Below are 24,885 nucleotides of genomic sequence, written 5' to 3' on the forward strand. Positions count from 1 at the left end.
TGAAAAGGGAGAGGGAGAGGGAGAGAGAGTCAATATACTTCCCTCAAGGAATTCAAACTTCCCGCTCTAAAATTCAAACTTCCCTCCCCCATTTCCGCATTGCCCATTGCCCAATCCCCCCTTCCCATCCCCCCCTTTTCCTCCCCTCCCCCCCCCCCTCCCCTTCCCCCCTCCCCCCCTCCCTTCCCCCCTTCCCCTTCCTCCCCCTGCCTTCCCCCCTTCCCCCTTTCCCCCCTTTCCTCCCCCTCTCCCCTTTTCCCCTTTCCCCCCTTTCCCCTCCCCTCCCCTCCCCCCCCTTTCCCTCTCCCTTTCCCCCCTTCCCCCCCCCTCTCTCCCCTTTTCCCCTCCCCTTGCCTTTTCCTCCCCCTCCCCGTTTCCTCCTCCCCCTTCCCCCCCCCCCTTTCCTCTCCTCCATTCCATTAATTTCCTTTCTTCCCTACCCTCCCCAAGATAAATTTTTAAGGGTGAATATTTTCCCAAAGATGAATTTAGGAGCTTCTCCAAACTAGTGTGGCTAATCTTTCAATCTTGAAATTTGATATATTTGCCCAAAAATTAACATAACTTTATCATATGAGGTCCAAATTTAGCCCTCCAAGTACTCGAATTGATCAGCATAAGCCATCTAAAGTCATCTATAGGGTTAGAATTTTCAAATTCCAACTTATAAAACCTGTGAATGAAGTTTAATTATACTTGATAAATTCGCCCAAAGATTAACATAACTTTATCGTATGAGGTCCAAATTTAGCCCTCCAAGTACTCAAATCGATCGGCATAACCCATCTAAAGTCATTTATAGGGTAAGAATTTTCAAATTCCAACTTATTAAGAACCTGTGAATGAAGTTTAATTATATTTAAACCAAATTCACAGGCTAATATTTGTAGCATGGCTAATATTTGTAACTCTACCCCATACCCTAAATCCTAAACCCTGATCCCTATAGCCTAAACCCAAATTCCTATACCATTAACACTGTTTCCTATAACTTAAATTCTTAAAACCCATACCTTAAATCCTAAACCCTATACCCTATACCCTATATCCTAGACCTTAAGCTAAAAAATAGTATTTGAGGTGTGTTATTTGACCATGCACATAACCAATGGGCATGATCCTTTGCACATGTGTCAACCAAGTCTATGTTAAAGCACGTGCAAAGTATCATATGCATTGGCGATGCTTTTGATGGTCAAAGTCCCCACAAATCCCATTTTTCACCGTGTTATGCACAACCATCAAAAAATAGTATGTGAGGTGTGTCATTCGAACATGCACATAACCGATGGGCATGATACTTTCTACACACATGAATCCAACCTATGTTAATGCACGTACAAATTATCATACCCATTGTATATGCTTTGGATGGTCAAAGTCACCACAAACCTCATTTTCCATCAAGTGTTATGCACAACCGTCAGAAAATATTATTTGAAGTGTGTTATTCATACGCGGACATACTCGATGGACATAATAATCTTCACTTATGTCAAACCAACCTATGTTGAGGCTTGTACAAAGTATCCTACCCATCAGATATGCTTTGGATGGTTAAACTTACCACAAACCCCATTTTTCACCAAGTGTTATACACAATTGCCAAAAAACATGCTCTGAGCTATGTTATTCGAACATGCACATACCCGATAGGCATGATACTTTGCACGTGTATGAATATAATCTATTTTGAGCTATCTACAAAGTATCATGCCCATCAAATATGCTCTAGATGGTCAAAGTCACCACAAACCCCGTTTTTCACCAAGTGTTATGCACAACCATAAAAAATAGTATCTAAGGTGTGTCATTCGAATGCGCTCATATCCAATGGTCATGATACTTTGCACACACATCAATACAACTTGTGTTGAGGCATCTGCAAAATATCATGTCCATCGAATATTCTTTGGATGGTCAAACGCACCACAAACACCTTTTTTCACGAAGTGTTATGCACAACCACCAAGAAATAGTACCTAAGGTGTATTATGCAAATGCGCTCATACACAAAGGGTACGATGCTTTGCACAAGTAAAAATAAAACCTATTTTGAGGTGCATGCAAAATATCTTTCCATCGGATATGCATTGGATGGTTAAACACATGATCACAAACCCCTTTTTTACTGTGTTATCCCCATTGGATATGCTTTGGATGGTCAAAGTCGTCACATATCGCCTTTTTCATCAAGTCTTATTCACAATTGCAAAAAAATAGAGTTTAAAGGTGTGTTATTTGAATGCAGACATACTAGGTCTTTGCAAAGTATTTTGCCCATCAAATATGCTGTGGTTTGCAAGTTCATCAATACAACCTATTTTGAGATGTGTGCAAATTATCATGCCCATCATATACGCTCTGGATAGTCAAAGTCGCTACAAATCCCTTTTTCCATCAAGTATTATGCACAACCATCAAAAAATAGTATTTGAGGTGTGTTATTCAAATACACTTATATCCAATCGGTATGATACTGTTAATACAAGTCAATCTAATAGATGTTGAGAATTGTGCAACGTATCGTGTCCATCAAATATGATTTAGATGGTCAAACTCACCACAAACCTCATTTTTCACCAAGTGTTATGCACAACCATAAAAAACACACGCTTTGAGGTGTGTTATTCAATTGCACACATACCCGATGGGCACGATACTTTGTAAATTAATCAATACAACCTATGTTGATCTGTATGCAAAGTATTGTGCGCATCAGATATGCTCTGGATGGTCAAAGTTGCCACATATCCCGTTTTTTAACCAAGTACTATGCACAGGTATGTCATTCGAATGCCCTCATATCCAATGGGTGCTATACCTTGCATACACATCAATATAATATATGTTGAGGCACGTGCAAATATCATCTCCATCGGATATGCTTTCAATGGTCAAACATGTCACACAGTCCATTTTTCACCGTGTTATGCACAAGCGCAAAAAAATAGTATCTAAGCTGTATTATTCGAATGCTCTCATACTCGATGGCACGATGCTTTGCACACATGTTAATCTAACCTAATTAAGGGGGAATGGGGGAAAGGGGGGAATGGAGAAAAAGGGGGAATAGGGGAATGGGGAATGGGGGGGAGGGGAATGGAAGAAAGGGGGAATGGGGGGAGGGGTGTTGAGATATCGAGCTCCACTCGCGATATGCCAAGGTGACCGTTGTGTATTTATGTCACCGACTTGTTAGCTGGAGATGCGGTTGGTACACCGCCCACGAATAATAGCTGGATGATAGCTATCCTTATCTACTCTAGTTTGTGGCTCAGTTAGTATGCCACCTTAGTTAGTTGAGTTTGGTTTGAGACCCACATATAGGGTTCTTCTATTTCTTTGTACTAGAGTTCTTTTGGCTTTCACAACTAAGAAGAGGAGAACTGTTTTCAGCCTCCACCTTTGTGTGTATTCCCCCATTTGTGCATGTGAGAAAGCCGCAAGTGAGACTCCTTCCCTCTCTCCCACTATCTTCACATGGTATCAGAGCCTTGTTCGTGGTAAGGAGCTCAAGAAAGCAAGCCAAGTTCGTGGTGTCCTGGTAAGAAGACCAGTGTTGCTTTCCTATTTCGACTTTGGGAGCAAATCTCTGCAGGTAGCACAGCCAGAAGTGCAAGAGTGCACTGTTTCAGATTGAGACGCCCTTCGCGGTGTGGCGAGAGCGCAGTATATGCTGCGGGGGAGGGGCGAAGCCCTTAGTGACTTTATTTTTCTGATTTGAGGCCATTTTGGGGCTCATTTTGAAGGCGGAAGTTCTTTGCAGGCACTCAAAAAAAGGCCCTGTTTTTGGCTGTGCGACCACTGCACGGCTAGTCGGTGGAAAGTTGCCACAAAAATTGCATCGTATGCCTGTGTGCAGAGATATTGGGAGTTGCAGATTCATGCCTGTTGCCTGTTGATGCAAAATCGTCACTAGGAAGTGACTGTGTGGTGAAATACCACTTTCGTCAGTTTTGCAGATCTGCCCGTGTGAGGCAAATGCTGTGTTTTTTGCAGTGACAGAATATTTTGCAGTGTTCTGTAATGGCATCTGATTCTCTTTCACAGATTGTCACTAAAAAGCTTGACAAGAACAACTTCCAGGCATGGAAGTTTAGAATGACGAATTTCTTGATGGGAAAAGGCTATTGGGAATTCATTACAGGAAATGAAGAAGAACCTGTTCTTCCTAATGTTCCCAGTCAACAGTGCAGCATATGACCAATTCTGTGACAAGTGCAAAAGAACAAAATGATGTGTGGTATGTTGACTCAGGTGTGTCAAACCACATGACAGGTCATGCAGAATGGATGCAAGATGCAAGGAAAATGGAGAAACCAGGATTTGTGGAGACTGGTGATGATACTGCACATCCTATTGTGCAGATTGGCAAAATTCCTTTGTCTATGCAGGATGGGAAAAAGAAATACTTGTCTGATGTATTTCATGTCCCGAACATCACCAAGAACCTGGTTTCTGTTGGTCAGATGGTTGAGCAGGGTTTGAAGGTTAGATTTAATCCTCATGGATGCTTTGTTGAGGATATGAAAAATAACGGTCGCTTGATAGCAAAAGGAAAGAAGAAGGGCAGGATGTTTACGTTGGATACGGACATGCCTGAATTGAGTGCAGCAATGTTTGCACATGGGACCGGTGTAGTTGCAGATATTGATATTTGGCACAAACGCATTGGTCATGTTAATATACAGCGACTTAAATCAATGCAAGCCCAAAATATTGTTGCAGGATTTCCTAAATTCAAGGTTGCAGAAATGCACAAGGTTTGTGAAGCCTGTCAATTTGGGAAGCAGGCAAGGAAACCTTTTCCTAGGCATGTTCAAGAGAGTAAAAAGCCATTGGAATTAATCCACTCTGATGTGTGGACTACAAAAGCTGCATCTATTGGAGGCTGTCACTATTTTGTCACATTTATTGATGACTTCAGCAGAAAACTGTGGATGTATTTTATGAAAAAGAAAAGTGAAGTGTTTGGGCACTTCAAAGCTTTCAAAGCTATGGTGGAAAAAGAAACAGGCCTGCAAATAAAATGCCTAAGGTCAGATGGAGGGGGAGAGTACCTCTCAAATGAGTTTGCAAGGTTCTTGCAGGAGCATGGTATAAAGCAGCAATATTCATGCAGTCATACCCCACAGCAAAATGGAATTGCAGAAAGGAAAAACAGGCATATTGGAGAGGTATCTCGGGCTATGCTAAATGAAAAAGATCTACCAGATTATTATTGGGCTGAAGCAGTTGCTACAGCAGTTTATATAATGAACAGGACTCCCACTGCAGCAATACATGGCATGACACCAGAGGAGATGTATACTGGTAGGAAACCAGATATTTCTCATTTGAAAATTTTTGGTTGCATTGCCTATGTCCATGTGCCAGATGAGTTGAGGTCCAAGTTGGATCCAAAAGCTGAGAAGTGCGTCTTTATTGGTTATTCTCTGTAGCAAAAAGGGTATAGATGCTATAACCCTTCTACACGAAAGTTCACAGTGAGCAGAGATGTTGTTTTTGATGAGATGAGCAGCTGGTATAAACCAGTAAATGTGATGATTGATGTAGATGCACAAAATGGTAATGCTGCACAGAATGCACAGCAGCAATCACAAAATATCAGTGGACCTGGAGTGTCCTCTACCAGTGGTTCACATACTTCGCCATAGGCAGGCAGATTGAGATCAGGAGAATCCCCTCAAAGCAATGCAGAGAGTGGTACGCAGGTATCACGAAAAGGAAACGAGAAGGTAGATCAGCCCATGTTTGATGTGAATGCAGGTCACTCTTGTGTGGATGGTGAATCCAGTGGCTCAGAACAGAGCATTGATGATGAGTTGGGTATTCCTTCTGTTGTTACACCTGGAGTAAGGAAGACCAGGGATGTTTTGAGAGCACCTGGAAGTGAGCCTATTTTGCGCAGGTCTACCAGGGTCAGGTATCCTGTGGATAGGCTGAAATATGATGGATTTACAGCCATTCACTATGCCTATATGGTCAAAGTGATACAGGAACCAGAACCCACTTCTTTTGAGCAAGCCATGGGAAATGAAAACTGGGAGAAAGCCATGGATGAAGAAATGGATGCCTTGGATGCTAATGCTACATGGGAATCGGTGCCTTTGCCTAAAGGCAAGAATGCAATTGGCTGTAAATGGGTTTATAAGATCAAGCACAATGCAGATGGTTCTGTGAATAGATACAAGGCAAGATTCGTTGTCAAGGGGTATGCACAGACATATGGCATTGATTATGAAGAAACTTTCAGCCCGGTTGCAAGGATGGCAACCGTAAGAGCAGCCATTGCTATGGCTGCATCAAAGGGATGGTCTTTACATCAGATGGATGTAAAGAATGCCTTCTTGCATGGTGATTTGCAAGAAGAGGTCTTTATGGAGCAGCCAGCAGGTTATGTTCATGCTATTCATCTTGAGTTTGTTTGCAAGTTGAAGAAAGCCTTGTATGGCTTGAAGCAAGCACCTAGAGCATGGTCTGACAAGATAGGATAGTATCTTGTCACTATTGGCTTTCAGATTTACAAGGCAGATTTCTCACTCTATGTGAGAAAAACAGAGAAAGGGATTATGCTGCTGGTCATTTACGTTGATGATTTGATCATCACAGGTGATAGTGATGAAGATATCCTTCATGTGAAAATGCTATTGAGGCAGAAGTTTGAGATGAAGGATTTGGGAGAGCTACGTTATTTCTTGGGCATTGAGGTGATTAGATCACCAAGTGGGATACAGCTCTTGCAGAGGCAGTATGGATTGGACATGCTGTCCAAATATGGGATGACAGGCTGTAAGCCTATTTCAGTTCCTTTGGAGCAGAATGTGAAGCTGAGCGCAGATGCAGGTGAGCTTCTGGAAGACCCTACTATGTACAGACGCATAGTAGGAAGTTTGATTTACATGACTATTACCAGGCCAGATTTGAGCTATGCTGTTGGGTTGGTAAGTCAGTTTATGCAGGCTCCAAGGAAACCGCATTTGGATGCGGCTAGACGCATACTCAGGTATGTGAAGTCCACATTGCAGTATGGACTATTTTATGAGGTTGGGGTTCAGATACAGTTGCATGGATACACTGATGCTGATTGGGCTGGTAGTATTTCTGATAGACGATCTACCAGTGGGTATGTGTTCTCTTTTGGGAGTGTTGAAGTCACTTGGAGCAGCAAGAAACAGTCTACAGTTGCCTTGTCGAGCATAGAGGCTGAGTACAGGGGTGCAGCAATGGCTGCATGTGAGGTAGCTTGGTTGCATAAGCTACTCTATGATATGCATCAGTCTACAGATGGGCCAGTTGTCATTTATTGTGACAACATGAGCAGCATACACTTGGCAAAGAACCCAGTCTTTCATGCTAGAACGAAGCACATTGAGGTGCATTATCACTATGTGCGGGAGAAGGATTTACTAGGTCTTATTGATCTAGTTTATGTCAGCACAGAGGATCAGGTAGCTGACATATTCACGAAAGCATTGGGCGCAGAGAAGCTGTGCAAGTTTGGTGTGCAGGAATTGGGATTGAGCTCGAGGGGGAGTGTTGAGATATCGAGCTCCACTCGCGATATGCCAGGGTGACCGTTGTGTATTTATGTCACCGACTTGTTAGCTGGAGATGCGGTTAGTACACCGCCCACGAATAATAGCTGGATGACAGCTATCCTTATCTACTCTAGTTTGTGGCTCAGTTAGTATGCCACCTTAGTTAGTTGAGTTTGGTTTGAGACCCACATATAGGGTTCTTCTATTTCTTTGTACTAGAGTTCTTTTGGCTTTCACAACTAAGAAGAGGAAAACTGTTTTCAGCCTCCACCTTTGTGTGTATTCCCCCATTTGTGCATGTGAGAAAGCCGCAAGTGAGACTCCTTCCCTCTCTCCCACTATCTTCACAAGGGGAAGGGGGGGAAGGGGCGAATGGAGGAAAGGGGGGAATGGGGTTTAGGATTTAAGGTATAAGTTTTAGGGTTTAAGTTATAGGAAATAATGTTTACGGTATAGGAATTTGGGTTTAGGCTATAGGGGATCAAGGTTTAGGATTTAGGGCATGGGGTAGAGTTACAAATATCAGCCTGTGAATTTAGTTTAAGTATAATTAAACTTCATTCACAAGTTTTTAATAAGTTGGAATTTGAAAATTCTTACCTTATAGATGACTTTAGATGGCTTATGCCAATCGATTTGAGTACTTGGAGGGCTAAATTTGGACCTCATACAATAAAGTTTCATTAATTTTTGGGTGAATTTATCAAATTTCAAGATTGAAAGATTAGCCACACTAGTTTGGAGAACCTCCTAAATTCGTCTTTGGGAAAATATTCGCCCTTAAAAATTTATCTTGGGGAGGGTAGGGAAGAAAGGAAATTAATGGAATAGAGAAGAGGGAAGGGGGGGGGGGGGGGGGGGGGGAAGGGGGAACGAGGGGAAAAGGCGGGGGGAGGGGAAAAGGGGAGAGAGGGGGGTGGAGAAGGGGGGAAGGGAGGAAAGGGAGGGGGAGGGGACGGGAAAGGGGAGAGGGGGAGGAATGGGGGGAAAGGGGAAAGGGGAAGGGGGAAGGGGAAGGGGGGGGGAGGGAAGGAGGGAGGGAATGGGGCAAGGGGCTCTCCCTTCCTCTCTCCCTCTTCCTTCCACTCTAGTCTTTCCTTCTACTCTCGCTCCCATCGTGCTCTCCTCCCTTCCTCCCTCTCCCTCTCCCTCGCGCTGCGCTCCGTTCCCCCTCTTCCTCTTCCTTCTCTTTCTCCTCCCTTCTCTGCCTCTCTCTTCCCTTCTCCTCTCCTTCCTCCTTCCCTTGTCTAAGAGATCAGCACCATGAAGGCGGTGATAAAAATAAAATAAAACAAAACAAAACAAATTAAATTAAATTACAATTTTTAATTTTACTTTTTTTTTGTAATAACAAATTTCCCTCTCTTTCCCCCTCCATCAAGATACGTCATTTGAAGGTGTTTGCTTAAAAAATATTTGTAACTATTGCAAGGTGTTTATTGGCACCATTATAGAGTTCTTTGAGATTATACCATTTTTTCTTTTTGAAACTCTGAATGGTGTTTATTGGCACTGTTATTAACTCTTGGAGATTTTAGAGTTTCGAAACTCTAAAAGGTGTTTATTAACACCGTTATTAAGTCTTTGAGATTTTAGAGGACTCTCATGGTAAATTAATCTAATGCATGGACCTTATATATATATATGCATACGTACATACGTACATACGTATGCACACACACACACACACACACACACACACACACACACACACATAGTTTATCCATGGATTTAAATGATTTTTATTTATTAAAGTTATTAAAGAGATTCTTTAAAATGAAAAATTATACTAGGATTTATACAATATAGAGTAATGTAAGAACTATATTATTGCATGTTACTTATAGGCTATAAGTCGGTATAAGAGAGCTCATCATTGGAAAATATACTACAAAGGAGGTCCCAAGGCGATACAATATACTATGTTACCATGTTTTGTATATGTAATGTACTATGCACCATGTTATGTAATATATAGTACAAATATATATTAGGGACTTCAAATCCAAACCCAATGACTCTCACCCTTAAGCCGATGTTATGGACACCTTATGATATTACAAGAACGTAATTATAACTCAAGAGGAGTTGAGCTTTGTGCACTCCCCCATTTCTCTAGTTATGTAGATGTAGCAAGTCACTTTTTAGCATTTGTACTTTGCCTCATAGACCCATGACGTCTTCTGCATACGTCAATAGATATTTCTTTCTTTATCTCTCTTCACAATGGTTTGTTATTTTCATCCATTCCTATGTTCTCTCCCCTCTTCTTCTTATTCGTCTTCTTTTTTCTTCCCTTTGTGTGGGTAGGTGTCTGTGGGTGGGTGGGTTTTGGGAGTGGTGTCCTAATATGATATTGAACCTGTGTGTTTGGGTTGCCTTGATAGCAAATTAAGTTTGAGGTTAGTAAAATTTTTTGTTTTGAAGATTGAAATTTCAAATTGTTTTTGCATATGTATGTAAGAGAAACAAGCACAGATAGCACTAACTTGATTATTGCATCTACCATAAGCGAAGGATTATTTTGAATTGAAGTCACTATTTTCAAAGATGAGGCCAAGCGACTTGTGAATTATCTAATATAGATTTAGATACACAAAGAGCTATATTATTGCATGTTACTTATAGCTATAAGTTGGTATAAGAGAGCTCATCATTGGAAAATATACTACAAAGGAGGTCCTAAGGCGTTACAATATGCTATGTTACCATGTTTTGTATATGTAATGTACTATGTACCATGTTATGTAATATATAGTACAAATATATGTTTTATGTTATGTAATTTGAAGAAAAAGGTGGGGAGAAGAAGGGCCGCCGAGGGGGGTACACATAGTTGTAGATGAATTAGAATGAGCAGCAACACCCATGGCAAGGTGATGAAGCACACAAGGTGGCCAACGTCTTGAGGCTTGCCCCCCCCAACCCTCCATTATTCCCTTGGGGAGCCAAGGATATTTTATTTACCCTTTATACTAGGGTCAAGGACATTTAATATGTGAATGTGGGATCTTATGAATACACATGGCAACCAAAGAAGTCCACAGTGCCAACACCTTTGTCGCTCAACACGACTACAATGACAGATGCTACAACACCATGAAGGACTTGGTTTAGAGGAATCAAAGAACTTCAGCTCAAAAGGGGTATGTCCTTGGCTCGGCCCCACAACTTAGCTTGGAAGATGGTAGGCTTGGTCTTGGAGGTGCATGAACTTGGCTTGCATGCAACAACACCTATTAGCTGGGCAATGAAGCACACAAACCCCCCCCCCCCAAATATATATATATATATATATATATATATATTACCTTATGTCCTTCCACATAAGGGAGAAGGGAGTACAAAGGGCCAAGAGGTATTTTACCGTTTATGCTAAGGTCATGGACCTTGAATATTTACATGTAGGATCTTACATGAATACATGTGGCAACCAAACAAACAATTGAATAATAGGACTTCCAAAAGACTTTTTGTACTGTACATCCGGACTTGGTATAATTAAGCTTAGGCCCGAAAAAAATGTCTTATACATAGATTCTCTACAAGGATGCCCTATACATAGCTGTTGGGCAGAACCATAGATATCGACAGTGTACGTAAAGGGCCTGCAACAGACTCTATCAAGATTATGTCCCTAAACTGGGCTAAGAAAAACTACGTTCAGTTACGTGGATTCCCACCACCTCGTACACATTTCCCTTAGTTTGTCAAATCATGCATATTCAACCGGAAAGGTTTACCTCTGTCTACACTAGGACTCCAATGCAGCCAACTGCTAAAGCGATTCCAGTGAAGAGTAAGTCAACACCACATGATTCATACACCAAAGAGCATGTCTCAAACAAAGAACTAGCCCCTCCTCGCCGTCTTGATAAAATCTACCAACTCATCAATATAAAGTAACAGAGATAAACATATTCTACTAGCAGAACTAGAACTAACAAGATTGACGTTCTTAAGCACTCAAAGACACAAAACTATGGATAACAGAGGAGGTTGCTATAGTGCAAGTGAAGCAGAAAAGGTAGCAATCTGAAATCGGGGGGCATGGGTGGTCATGATGCTTGCATCAAAAGTCATCCTTCACTTGGATGAGTGAGCACCACAACACCCTCATTAGCTTTGAAACAAAATGCCATCTCTGTTCAGAGATGTATCAAAAGATCAATCATTAAAGGTGCTTTCTGACAGTCATCTACTCTCAAAAGAAAAGAAACACTAAGTCTTCAGGCTTCCAACTTCAGCTATGGAAACAACTAGGTAGTGATTATGGCTGTATCCCACATAGATGGACACAGCAAAGAAACCTTAAGAACCTCTTTGATGCGTTTGAACTTGATGTCCTCATCCTGGTCTGAATGGATGGACCGTGTTTCCGGCAAGCATGTGGAAGCTTGGATGTCTGTCCATGGCCATTGTGCACTGGCAGTCGTAGTGCAAGACTTCATCGAAATATCTTCCACTTGAGATTCTCAGAATTCAGCTTTACAATCTTCAAATACACTGGATCTGTCTCACACTCCCCTCTCATCGAGGTTTCCCCTAACCCGAGCATGTAAAGGGTATCTTCATTGCCTGAAGCCACAAGCTTGTTTGTGGACAATGGCTTTACATCCTTCAGTACGCTGAGCATCCATGCTTCTTCCTTCCATTCATTCGATGACGGCTGGTACGAAAAAAACTTCAGGGTTTTGCTTTCTTGAATGTATCCACGTACAAACAGTCTCCCTCTCCATTTAAAGAACACATCGACTAACATCCGCAGGGGCATGTCGGTGATGTGAGACCATGTTCCGGCTTTGAAATCATAAACTTCTGTTTCAACTCTAGCACCGATATCCTGTCATCCATAGCCTCCCGCCACATAAAGGCATTCATTCATGATCGCCCATGCGAACTAACCCCGTGCAAAACCCATGCTTGCCCTTCTCGTCCATGTGCCATCCAGGGTGTTAAGGATGTGAAGCTCAGATGATGCAAGTTTTCGCTCGTCATAGGCAAAGCCTCCTAGAATCATGACGGATGCACCGAAAGAGAAGCAGGAATGGCCTTCGAGGAAGATGGAGTCAAGGACGTGGGGGTTATGGAAGGCGATTTCTTGCTGGGATTTGGAGGCGAGATCGATATGCAAGCAGTGGAGGGTGTGCGGTTCGTTGGGGAAGACGGGGACCAAGAAGAGGGATTCCTTGGGGGCCGCATTAGCGTTGGTTGTGGCAGCCATGGATGATGCTTCGAACAGGCTGCTTGTCATCTTAACGAACTTTCACAAGGATATGAAGTTTACCAGTTCAGTTGTATCAGATCATTTATAGGGGAATAGGAAAGTATCAGATCCTATTTTTAACGGCTCAAAGTATCATGATTCATCTTCTTCTTATATAACTGCAAAGGCAAGCTCAAAACGGTTACATCAAACGGCTTCATTGCCATGTCGTCTAAAGCTCATTACAATAAACTTAATCTAATTACATTAAACTGCACCTGCCACGTCTACCCCCCTAAAGGATGATAGGCCTTGAATGAAACGGCTTCAGCTTTTTTTTCTAAGGGTTGAACTCACGCACACTCACACACACACACACACTCCTTAACCACTAGGCTAGGATTTGCGATGTGAGCAGTCGTTTGTGTCTTTCGAGCACGTGCGCATCTGAGCAAGTAGTACGTCGCTCGCCCTACTCGTCGGGGTATGGGCCAACCCATTTTGCTAAGAACTTCTCGGCCAAACCTTTCTTTCGGGTCGGACAGTACAGCATTACAAGATCTCCCAGCTCACATTCTATAAACTTGTGTTTCTTGTCATAGCATCTCTTTTGTCGAGCTTGGGCTTTCTTCAGATGTGCAGCAGCATTTTGGCATATGAATTCTACAGCTTGTTGCAAAACTTCTGACCATTGAACCGCATCCCGATTCTTTATGTCTAAGATCTGAGTCATACCAGTTTCTGCCTGAAACCTTGGAGGTCTTCCAAAAAGTGACTCAAAAGGACTGATCTGTGTAGATTCTTGTAAAGCTGTGTTTTATGCTGCTAAACGAGGCATCCCAGTTTGTGTGTTGTGGATCAATGTACATTGCCAACATTAATTTGATCGCTCTATTGAGTCTCTCCGTCAACCCATTACAATCGGACCGATGCAACGGACTACTAAGTTGTTGCTTTATATTGAGCAGTTCTGTCACAATCTTCATGACTTCAGATTTGAAGTTCGTGCCCTGATCAGATAAAATGAACTTTGGATAACCAAGTTGCAAAATAACGTTATCAATGGGGAAGTTCGCGATATCTGATGCTTTTGCTGAGATCAATGGCTTTGCAATCACCCACCTTGTCACATAATCAGTCAGCACAATGATATATGTGTTTCCTAATTTTGAAATTGGAAATGGACCTGCGATATCATATGCCACTAATTCGAATGTTTCCGATGCTGAAATTTTATGCATACACAATCTGAGGTCTTACATAATAGGTTATGTGTTGCATCTATCAGCCTATGTTTGGCTCTTCATTGGCACAATGCATATAGAAAATTGAAAGAGAGATGCAAGCATTAAATGTTAGGCTATGCGATGCATGTGTCTGGCTCAAAGTGGTATGAACAAAAAATTCTGATGAACACAAAATTGGAAGAGATATGCAAGCATTAAATGTCAGGCTATGTGGTGCATCTATGAGCTGTGTCTAGCTCAAAGTGGCAGAATGCTCATGAACAGAAATTGCAAGAGATATGCAAACATTTAATGTGAGGCTATTGGATGCATCTATGAGCTGTGCCTTGCTCAATGTAGCAGAATAAAGAGCAGCAAATAATAGCAGACATGTAGAGTTGAAATGGCAGGTTATGCAATCATGCAATAGATGTAGCAAACAACAAGAGTTGATTGTCTTTTGATTTGTGAATGCCAACATTATTTTTGGTGGAATAAAGAATTTGCAAACTCGGCACATCTAGAGATGGACAAGGAAGATTTGAAGATCGTCATACTTTTGTTGCACGCGGTAATCAAGGCATTCCGTGTGAATGTAATTGCATCTGGCCTCATACCCTGTTGTTGCATGTCCTCAAAGCATTCTGCAGCCATAGCCCACACATTGTCTGCATATTTACAAAAACTCCACTAGTTGGATAGCCTCTTCACATTGCACATATTGCACACATCCTGCAATCAGACAAAAGAGAAACATTTGCTTGGTAAACCGCCAACACTATAAAACAAAATTTAATTTTGCACCTAAACAATCCTACTATGACAAGTATAAAGAGAAACTAAAGAACACCCACAAAAGGCTATCAAGGAGACCTTGAATATAAAACATGATCATGTTATATTCCTGCCTTGCAGTGTATATACAAGTGCCTTGCAGTATATTTACAAGAGAGAAAACAGGCAAGCCTCTCCGAAATGTTGTTTAGCCCTGTTGTCATCACAAACAATCACTAATTTTTTTGTGTGAGAATTTACCTCATCAGCAAAAGCTTTGCGTTTTGCTCGGCCTTCTAGCATGCTTGAATGTTCCGGCTGAGTTCCAAGGGTCCTAGCTCCGCACAAAACCTGCTTGGATTGTCTGGTGGGTTAAAGGAAGGGCTGTCAACCCAGTAAGGAAAGGAAGTATTGATACGCATATATGTACACACATTAACCACTGCGAAGGAGGTTGGCCAGTCATCCAAGTTCCCCATGAACGAATTTGAGAGTAAGTTGGCCAATGATTGTGCGCACTGTTCAAGTTTTGGCACCCACTAGTATCATATGTGAAGTTGCATTACACATTGGCTTGAAATGGTCGCTGTACTTCCAGCCAGCACTCCCTCCTCTTGTTTGAACACACAAGTTAGTGGAAGAGAAGGATATTAGCAGAAGCAATTTGTGAGTTGTGACCCAAAAATTATCTTTTAGAGGAGATAGTATTGTTGCTAGCCATGCTTTGAAGTAGATGCAACTGCCCCTCATCTATTGTAGCTTTTGAAGCCAGGGTTGCAACATACTTATATTTGCATACTTTTCTATTGCAGCATTGTTGTGCTTGCTATCCTTTTTTGATAAATTATGTCCACAGTAACTTCTGGAATGTGCTCTTCCATCTTCCCTTTTTTTTTAAATCGATAAGGTCAACGCTTGGTCTTTTTGCTATAAAGCAGAGGACACTGCTTCGTCGAATGGGCCCAAGGTCATGAGACCGTACTCTGTAGCAATTCAACCTGGTGGCATTTCAAAGGCCAGTGGAATACAGAAAGCAAGTGCTGCCAAATCCTTGCGAAAAGATTTCCTTGCCGTGGCAAGGCAAGCGTATGCAGAAGGTAATGTCCTTTTCTGTTTTCTTTAACTGTCTATGCTGTGCAAAAAGAAAACAGAATTTGATGTGGTACGAATTGGTAACTTTGGAGTGCAATCGTTATCCTATTTGCAGGTTTTTTTACTCAAACCCTAGGCTCAGTTGTTACTGTTGCAAGTATAGGAAATGTGCGGGCCAGTCAATGTTAGCATCTCCCAGGAAACGGCACTCCTAGTAGCTTTTAGCCAAGCCCGAAACTTCCTTGTCTTATCGAATTGGAGTCATTGCTTGCACATATTGGACATATGAAAAGGAATGGTTGTCCTTTGTAATAGTTGTCGTTGAATATATTGTTGCATACTTTGTTGTCCTTTTGTAACGGTCTTCTCTGGATATGTTGTTGCGTACTGGGCTTGTAGCTTAAATTTACAAATGTGCAAGTCGCTTTCCATTTGTACTACAAGTGTGTGCATCACATCTGGTTTACGAGGAGAATAGAAACTGTTCTAGGAAAATGTGATCATAAGAGCCTTTAATTGCCCATTCGCTCCTGAGATCGTTGGTCGTGCGTTAAATGCAGAGTTAACTATGTGCTAGCTATCGAAAATTCTTCGCGCAATGCTTGACATGCCTTGACTATGCTTTTCCATGACTCTTAAACTGCATTTGTACCAGATTTAAAGAAACTGACCCAATCCTAGTTGCTCAAGTGGGGTCGTAGTCTCTTACCCACATATATTTCATTTTCTGTTTGCTCTTCCACTATCAAAATTGCAAGTTTAGACTTCTCAGATCGTTGTTATTTATTGTAGAGAGAGGTTTTTTTGTGTTTTAGTATTCAATACACTTTGGGCCATCTCCTCAATGCTTGTTTTCGCTCCCATGTACTTTTTGTAGACTGTTACATTGGAGTTTTTCCACAGTGCGTGATCACTGAAGAGGGATCGTAGAGGCTTGTGCACTCACATTTGTTTCTATTTGTTGTTCAACTACTGCACACACATGCATACGTGCAGGGGGAAAAAATAAGTGTTCATGCAGTGAAACTGTATTTTTATTTTGTTGGATTCTAAGAACACTTGGAGGAGATACGAACTGTGTAGGGATTTAAAAAATTGCCCATGAAGTGGAACAAATTCGTAGACTGTGTGATCACTGAAGGGGGGTTGTAGAAGCTTGTGTACACACACAGCATTTTCTGTTTGCTGTTACAACAATGCAGCATATGCATACTTTCATCAGATAGGTTTTGTCCAGTGAAAACAGTAAGTGCTGATGCACTGAAACTGTAATTTTTTTTTGCCATTCTGCTAGAGGTCACACATTTGTACTTGCAAGACATACAAACCGGCTCCTTGTAATTGCAGCTTTGATTTTGGGATAGGTACCCTTTGTCCTACATAGACAAAGTACTCTATCTTAGCATTGCTATTACTGTGGGCATAGGGGAAACTTGCAAGTTTTCATCTCCCTAATTCTTTGTTCTCCTGTCATGTAGTTTCTGCTTGCTGTTATATTCCAGCTGTTAGCAAAGGGAACACATCCATACAATGTTTCATTAGTGAAGAGGAGTCATAGGACCTTGTCTACACAGATTTGATTTATTGTTTAGTGGTTCACTAATGGACGCATATGCATATTTACAGCAAGTAGAAACTCTGTTGTGAAAAAAGAAATTGGTGATGAAGTGAATTCCATCAACGACCCCTTTCGTAGGTGCAGCAGTGAGCCCACTAGAGCATTGGTTGCTGTAGGAGATAACTTTGTGCGGGGGGGGAATTCACTGCCAGTTCTCAAGATATCTGAGCTGTCCAAGTTTGTACGCTTCCGATTCACGTTCGAGGGGAAGTTGTTGGTTAAATACGGGACCTACAAGGCTAGGGATGTTTCATATTCCACATGCCTAAGGGCTGATTTCACTGATTCTCAGAACTGTGACACTGTCACCTCGGTAGTCCGGCATGCATATGTGTCGAGCTTTAGGGACAGCCTAGTCGCTGACTCATTCTACTGCATCGAAGGTCCCACGATTGTCAAGAAAGCAGTTGGAGGAGGTACATCAACCTTGTCACTTCACATAGATGCTACTACGAACCTCATCAAGGGAGAGCCATTTGATTGTAACATTACAATGCTGCCTGAGACAACAATTGCCATCTATGTCCCTTGGGCGTCGTCACTAATGCGCACAGCAAGAGGCACAATCTCTACTCTTGTTGGCACGATAGCTTTTGTGATCATCAACGCAGATGCAGATAGCTTGACCATCGCTGACGGTCCATTCCATGAATACTGTGCCACAGTAAGTTTCTCTTTCACTGCAAAAAGATCTACGTTAACCATTTGCTGATCCGCTGACATCTCCTTCGACAATTTCTTTAAACATTGTGCGCCAGGTTCAATTTGTCAGAGAACGGAAGAATGTTTTGACACGATTGATCCAAGAGTATCCTGAGGAAGGCATTGTGGTAAAAATTCCTTGGGATACACCCACAACAATATAAGAAAAACAAATTACTCGAGTTTGGGCAGGCCACTTGAAACTCTAACTTTGTTGAGTGGTCTGAAATCCACACAAAAATGAAAAGTGTTATCATTTTTCTTGGTGAGATGGGGCTCTCAAGAGGCCTTAAGGGCTTTTGGAGTATTTGATGATGTTTTCTTTCAACATCATTTGTACTTGTTTGTGTATCTCTTTTAGTTATTCGAGCGACCTTCTTTGTGCTGCAGACACTAGCCTTGTGTCAGCTGTAGGGACTTCATGGACAATGTCAGCGGTTGTAATTGTTGGCTTCTCGTCTACGAATGCTTGTGGGTATCGAACCAACAACTGATTTATTTGTGCTCGGACCGACACATCTTTGACTATTGTTATGGTTGATACTTGGTCAGGGAAGAGACCCATTTGACTGGAGAGAGACCTAGGATCAAAAGAACTTGATTGTGGAAATCAATCATAGCTTTGTTTGCTATCAGACAATAGCACCTGATAGTGAGAGGAAAGATCTGATGTATCAACACTATTGAGTGTACTTGAAATCCTTGTAAGCTGAAACAAATTGGAACATTACATACAAGAGCAAACAAATGAAAGTGTGTGCACCACCAAACAATACTTCACTGGGGGGAATAGAATAAGTCATCAAAAGAGAATTATTCAAAAAAAATTATGAACTGTTGTCAAAGAGCTACTTGAATCCACCAAGACTAAAATATTGGAACCATTGCAATATGCCTCAATGACAAATGACATGGACAGTTTGAGAGATGCGTTTGGAGCTGGGATGGTCACTCTCTCAACTACCCCAGTTGATCTTTTCCCGAGATCAATGACAGTTGATATTGGTGAACTTGTGCACTTTGGATAGGAGCTTGCCTTTGCAATGCCAAAATTTGGTGACAATATTTTTTTCACGTGGCCATACTCAGGGATGTTTTTTTTGAGGCTATGCTTATATATTAATATAAAATCTTAGCAAAAGTTTTCAAGCTCATTTTTTTAGTTTCACAAGATTGGTAGAATGTAGTACTTTTTTATATATTTTCTTTTGAGTTTTGAAGGAAAACATGTAAATCCTGCAAAACTTTAGATATTTTTGCATAAAGTCTCAAATCTTGGCGAATGTTTCAAACATTAATTTTTATTAGGGCATACAAACTTTTGACACCAATATAAAAATTTAGCTTATTAACGAAACTAACTTGAAAAAATCATGCATGGCCATACTTCTTACAAAGGAAACACTTGGGCTTGCCTTGAGGATCACGATCCGGTAATTTGGACTTTCTTGAAATGGCCTTCGAAACGGTGGTCGCATGCTCTTGGACATTATGAACATGATCAATATCCATTGGAGTTGGACCAGATGTAGGGGTCGGAAGTATGGGAGGAAGTATTGGAACTTTGGACACATGCTTTGCTGAATTGAATCCGATCGGTTGTGCTACCAACACTTCATTCAAGCTTTTTAGACCCTGATCTTGAGTATGTTGAGAAATATTTGCATCTAATCTCGGCCAGAGGAAAAAATAGTTTGAGATCCTCCACCATGTTGTCATCAACAAGCATCAACAAATGTGTCACTTTGACACCAAATTGCGACACACTTTTGAAAGGTAGTTGTCTTAGCTCCTGCGATTGAGTGAGTGCATCCTTGATTATATCTGTGTTGCTAAACGTCGAGAAAAGGGATAGTCGCAAATGAGGCCATGAATCTTTTATCTATTGATCCAATTGGTGGTACCAAGCAGCTGCAAGACCTTGCAATGTTGGCCTTATTTCCTCCACCTTCTGATGATCTGCCCATTTGTGGTATTCCAAACGATTATCAAAGTGATCCAACCACATGTAGATGTCTTCATCAGGAGCACCCGTAAATAGGCTTTTGGGCGAACTTTTGAGTCATGACTAGGACGAAAAGTCAATGATGAGGCTATTGATCTCATAGCTATCACTGCCACATTAATGTTTGACTGCACCAGCTCTGACCAGTGTCTCTAGAATTTTTGGGGTGATCTGGAAAAGCTGGTATGATCCTCTGATTGTGTCGCATTACCATCATGCTCCATCAAAACCATCTTCACCGTGCGTTATCTAGCATCTCCACCAAAGGACATAATGCACAAAAGACAAAGCAAGAAACTGCAAAGGCAAGATGAGACAAGCACCCCAACTATGGGCTTCAACTATGGCTTTATTGAGTTCTCAAATCAGTTACATCAAACGACTTCCTTGCCATGTCATCGAAAGCTGATTACAATAAACTTAATCTAACTACGTTAAACTTGACCATGTGGTGCATCTGCCTAGAGTTTGAGGTCGTAAGCAAAGGCTCTTCCACATGTCCATAAGGGGTCCTCTACGTGTTGATTCTTCCACAATAACCATCGCCTCACGCACAACTACAACGTACATGGTTTCATGCCATCAGCTAATTTCCATGAAAGTTGCTTGCGACTCCTCTCCTCGAGTCCTCTCCTCTTCCTTCCACCTTTTCCAAGAAACAAAAAGTCATGATGCTATCTCTCTTCTTCTCCCCTTTCATCGTGCCCCCTCTCTTTGTTGCATCTACAACCTTTTTGTTCACCTTGACAAAATGTCCTCCCATCCCCTTCGATTCTTCCAGCTTCCCCTCTAGCAAAAGCTTCGCATTCACGTACCTTGGGATTGCATCAAAAGCTCCCAAAAATGCTCCTATCAAGGGCTTGGAATGATCTTTCCCCTCCTCATTCCCTCTTCCATGACCTCCTCACCTTGCCTCTTCTCAAACTTGCCTCCTCCTTTGCTAGCAATCTTGTTGTGATGCTGCCAAGAGCTTCAAATTTCTCGGCGAAAGATCACTTCAAGACAGACAGAAACCCTCGAGATTAGCAAGTGAGCACGTGCTTCAAGACAAAGATAGAATTGCTTGCTCTACTGGAGAACTTCTTGTAGTCTTCCTCCCACAACGATGAAGAATTCTTACGCTTTCTCCCTTAACGATCACGAAGATGGTGATCAAAGTGCTTCCTCTTACAGATAGCTTAAAGAATTGTTTTGGAAAACTTCTTCCTCCTCGCACAATCCACCACTCTCAGGCGATGATCGAATGGCTTGCTCTTGCTGGGAGAAAAATCCATTATCTAATGGGCAAGAGAGCTAGAGGAAGAGATGATAAAGGAAGGTGTGCACGCAAGGTTGAATTGGATCATTGATCATTCCATCTCGAAGCCAAAGACTTTTCACAATTGGATGATCACAACCACATTCTTTCAAAGCTCTCACAAATTCAATGCTTCAATCCATTGGACATAACTATAAGTCTACTCTCTGCTCTTTGATCAGAGAGTTGCTTAACTACAGTGTCATGTGATGATGCTTCAGTTTAGAAAGGGGAGGTATTGCATGGTAGTGAAAACAAAGCGGTTTTCTCTATTACAAACGTGCAATCATCTATGGCTAAGCTAAGGCGCTATGGCGAAGCTTTTGAAGTTGATTACTATGTACCCATGCTTGAATAGTCAAGAACAAGTCTGAAAATAACACACATAAACACTTCTAGATTATCTCATAATGCAGTATGTGTATGTTGTACTTCTATTGGCTAAAGTGGGACCAAAGTAGAGGTAAAGACTTGCTAAAAGGAGGCATTGTGAGGAGAGAAAGACAAGCCAAAGTCTCCTTTAGTCAAGTGACCTCATGCTAAAGATAAATCAATTGAGAACAAGATTGATGTGTTCAATAAATGTTAAAAGTGAAGGACTCTATGACTTTGCATGCAATGTCTCATAGGCCTTCTTGAATAATTTTAGTTGATATGTAATTTCAGTTGAAATGTAATTTCAAATACCATTGGAAAAGAAAATGCATAAAGAAAAAATAAAGTTGATTCAAGATATTGCAAAAATATATTCAAAATATAAAGAAAATAAAATGATATCTTATATTTTCTATGGCTTGAACAAAGTTATACAATATTCAAACTCTTAATTTTCTATATTTTCTTAATTATAGAAATTATATTAAGATTTAAATATAATTACATTAAAATTTTAAAAATTATATTTTTATGTTCATCTCTTCTCGTATTATCAATTCTTCATACACAACTATGCCACATGGTAAAGTTAAAAACAAATTACTTGGTCGCAATAAAATATAAAATATAAGCATGTCATATCAAAGGTGTGTATTGCATGCTTGCAAAATTATGAAATTGGGAACAAACCCATCGTAGACAGGTTTGAGTACTTGTATCTACTTATAGGGGAATAAGAAAGTGCTTAGAATCTTGCAAGCTCATGTCGGTGAGCGATCAGCGACCCACAAGTCGGATTCTAGGCACTTTTCTACGTGGAACATCCAACGCTAGTGCTCTTCCTGCCATGGATGGTGCTTCGAAGCTCCTGATCTTCAAAGGATATGAAGTACTACATGTAATAGTTTGGTTTGAAACATCAAATCCCCTATAGGGGATTAGGAACATGCCCGAAATCCTCTCAACCTGATCACAAATTGACGTGGCAGCTTTTCATTTGCCCATTTGTTGACTATCCGATTTTTGTGCTCTTCACTATTGCATACATGGTGTGTTGGACAGATTTCATCTTTGAATCGAATGGTGGGGGTTAATCTTCCACGACCATAAACAATTTACAACCCCTAAAAACTAGAACCTAATACTTAAAATTGCGACATCACAAAATCAAATAAACAACCTATCTACACATCAGCCTAAAAATAGATGGCTATTAATGCCAACACATTGCATTAGCCTAAAAATAAATGGCTATCAACACCAACACAACACATTAACCAAACCATAAGCCAAGAGACATGCACAAACATTGAAACAATATTGATTGGAGGAAATCGTGGCACACTTTGATTGGTTAAAATGGTAGCAAATACATGGCACATGGCAATACATATGCTAATGATGTGGCACGGGTCCCTCCTGACAGCCAGAAAGGGCCACATGTTGGCATTTCCTAGCGGAAATCGAGTCAGATTTTGGTTCTCAAACAATCGTCAAAATCCAATCAGATTCCTCCCAAGAAAGGCCTCCTTATGGTAAGTCAAAATCTGATCGAATTCCTCCCAAGAAAGGCCTCCTTATGGTAACGTTAGCATTAATTATAACTGCTAACTAGCACCACATGACCTACCTACTACTACAAATATGTTTACATTTGGAATTTATATAAAAAAGAAAGAAACTCATATGGTTGCATTTCTTAATAAGCTTCCATTTCCTTGTATTTATTAACACTGCCTCCTTAGAGGTAGTGCTATAGTGCAGGATTGAGAATTTTAGGTCTGTGTATTTGTTCCATGTTTTGATTTTCCATTGATGGCATGGGGCATCTTGAGGGGGAAAGATTTCTTATGTACTTTGATGGACTTAAAACTTGTCACAATACAAGCAACCCAAATACCACAACCATTATCTTATATACCATCCTACAGAGAGTGAACACGGCAATCAGTTCCCTAAAACTCCTTTATCTTAGTCTAGATGGGATGCTAACCCGTTGGGATCATCCTTTTGCTTTCATCTTCCTCAACTAGTGTTCTGTAGACTTGCACTAGCTGCAATTGATGCTACACCTTCCCCATCATTGGTCTCTCCTATGAAGCCACAAAATCGTAATTAATTAAAGCAAGGGTATGAGAGATTGTCTAGGAAGCAAGAAATATGCCCTTATGAATGAAGTCCACTTGTAATAGAACACTTCTTTTGAATCTATCAAAACATGAGAACTTTACTAGTGCTAATAATTATGTACATGAAGTTACTAATGAGCCATAAGTTCTTGATCTTGTACACAATGCAAGATGATCAATAAGGAATGCTGAGGCATGCAATTAATATTAATGGAAGAGGAACTAAATTTTAGAATAAGATAGATGGTGTTGGGATCATAAAAAATTAGTGTGCCATGTGTCCTTTAAAAATAGAGATGTTGTTAAACAATGTAATCCCCAATATATGTTTGAAGTATAAGGCATGCCGAATAAGAGATATGTATCCAAAGGAGTATTTGCAACCACTTGCTTAGCTAAAATGCATGAATAACCTCGGAGTATATGAGCTAGAAAGTATATAATACATTTGAGTGTATAATTGGCAAATTAAGTACAAAATCATAATTATTCTATCAATTTACTCGGCCAACCAGGCATAATACTAGTTATCATATGTGTAACTCGAGTATAAGACCACTAAGTATATAAAAACACCAAGTAGAGTATATAAAAACACCAAGTATATAGTTGATTAATCCGAGTGTAAAATCACTGAGCATATTTGTGACTCCATGATGAAAGACTACTGAAGAATGGTGTGAATCAACTCCTTGGCTATTCAGGTTTAATACTAGTGATCATATGTGTAACTTCAAAGTGTAAGACCAATGAGTATTTTAAAAAATCTGAGTATATAATTGACCAATACAAGTGTAAAATCGGTGAGGATATGTGTGTGAAAGACAACGAATGTATGTTTTGAATCATTGGCCATCAAAGGACAAAGCGAGAGAATTGTTTGTACCTTGTGGATCCAATAGTGCTTAATCCTATTT

At 40.8% G+C, this 24,885-nt stretch overlaps 1 protein-coding gene and 1 pseudogene across 1 annotated transcript in view; one reads left to right on the forward strand and one right to left on the reverse strand.

Moving 5' to 3' along the window:
- Positions 1 to 11,803: 11,803 nt before the first annotated feature.
- Positions 11,804 to 12,798, reverse strand: LOC147882600 (uncharacterized; annotated as a pseudogene).
- Positions 12,799 to 15,189: 2,391 nt separating this feature from the next.
- The window catches only part of LOC147882601 (pentatricopeptide repeat-containing protein At3g16610-like), a 62,734-nt gene continuing 53,038 nt past the window's right edge, over positions 15,190 to 24,885 (forward strand). Inside the window, exons 1-4 of the mRNA XM_087400457.1 lie at positions 15,190 to 15,243; positions 15,689 to 15,847; positions 17,469 to 18,124; positions 18,219 to 18,290. Of these exons, the coding sequence (XP_087256583.1) occupies positions 15,228 to 15,243; positions 15,689 to 15,847; positions 17,469 to 18,124; positions 18,219 to 18,290 (903 nt within the window). The 5' untranslated portion in view covers positions 15,190 to 15,227. The remainder of the gene's footprint in view (positions 15,244 to 15,688; positions 15,848 to 17,468; positions 18,125 to 18,218; positions 18,291 to 24,885) is intronic.

This window comes from Dipteris shenzhenensis, chromosome 29 (assembly GCF_047967505.1).
Source record: "Dipteris shenzhenensis isolate YYH24624 ecotype China chromosome 29, Dip_SZ_1.0, whole genome shotgun sequence".
Lineage (NCBI taxonomy): Eukaryota > Viridiplantae > Streptophyta > Polypodiopsida > Gleicheniales > Dipteridaceae > Dipteris > Dipteris shenzhenensis.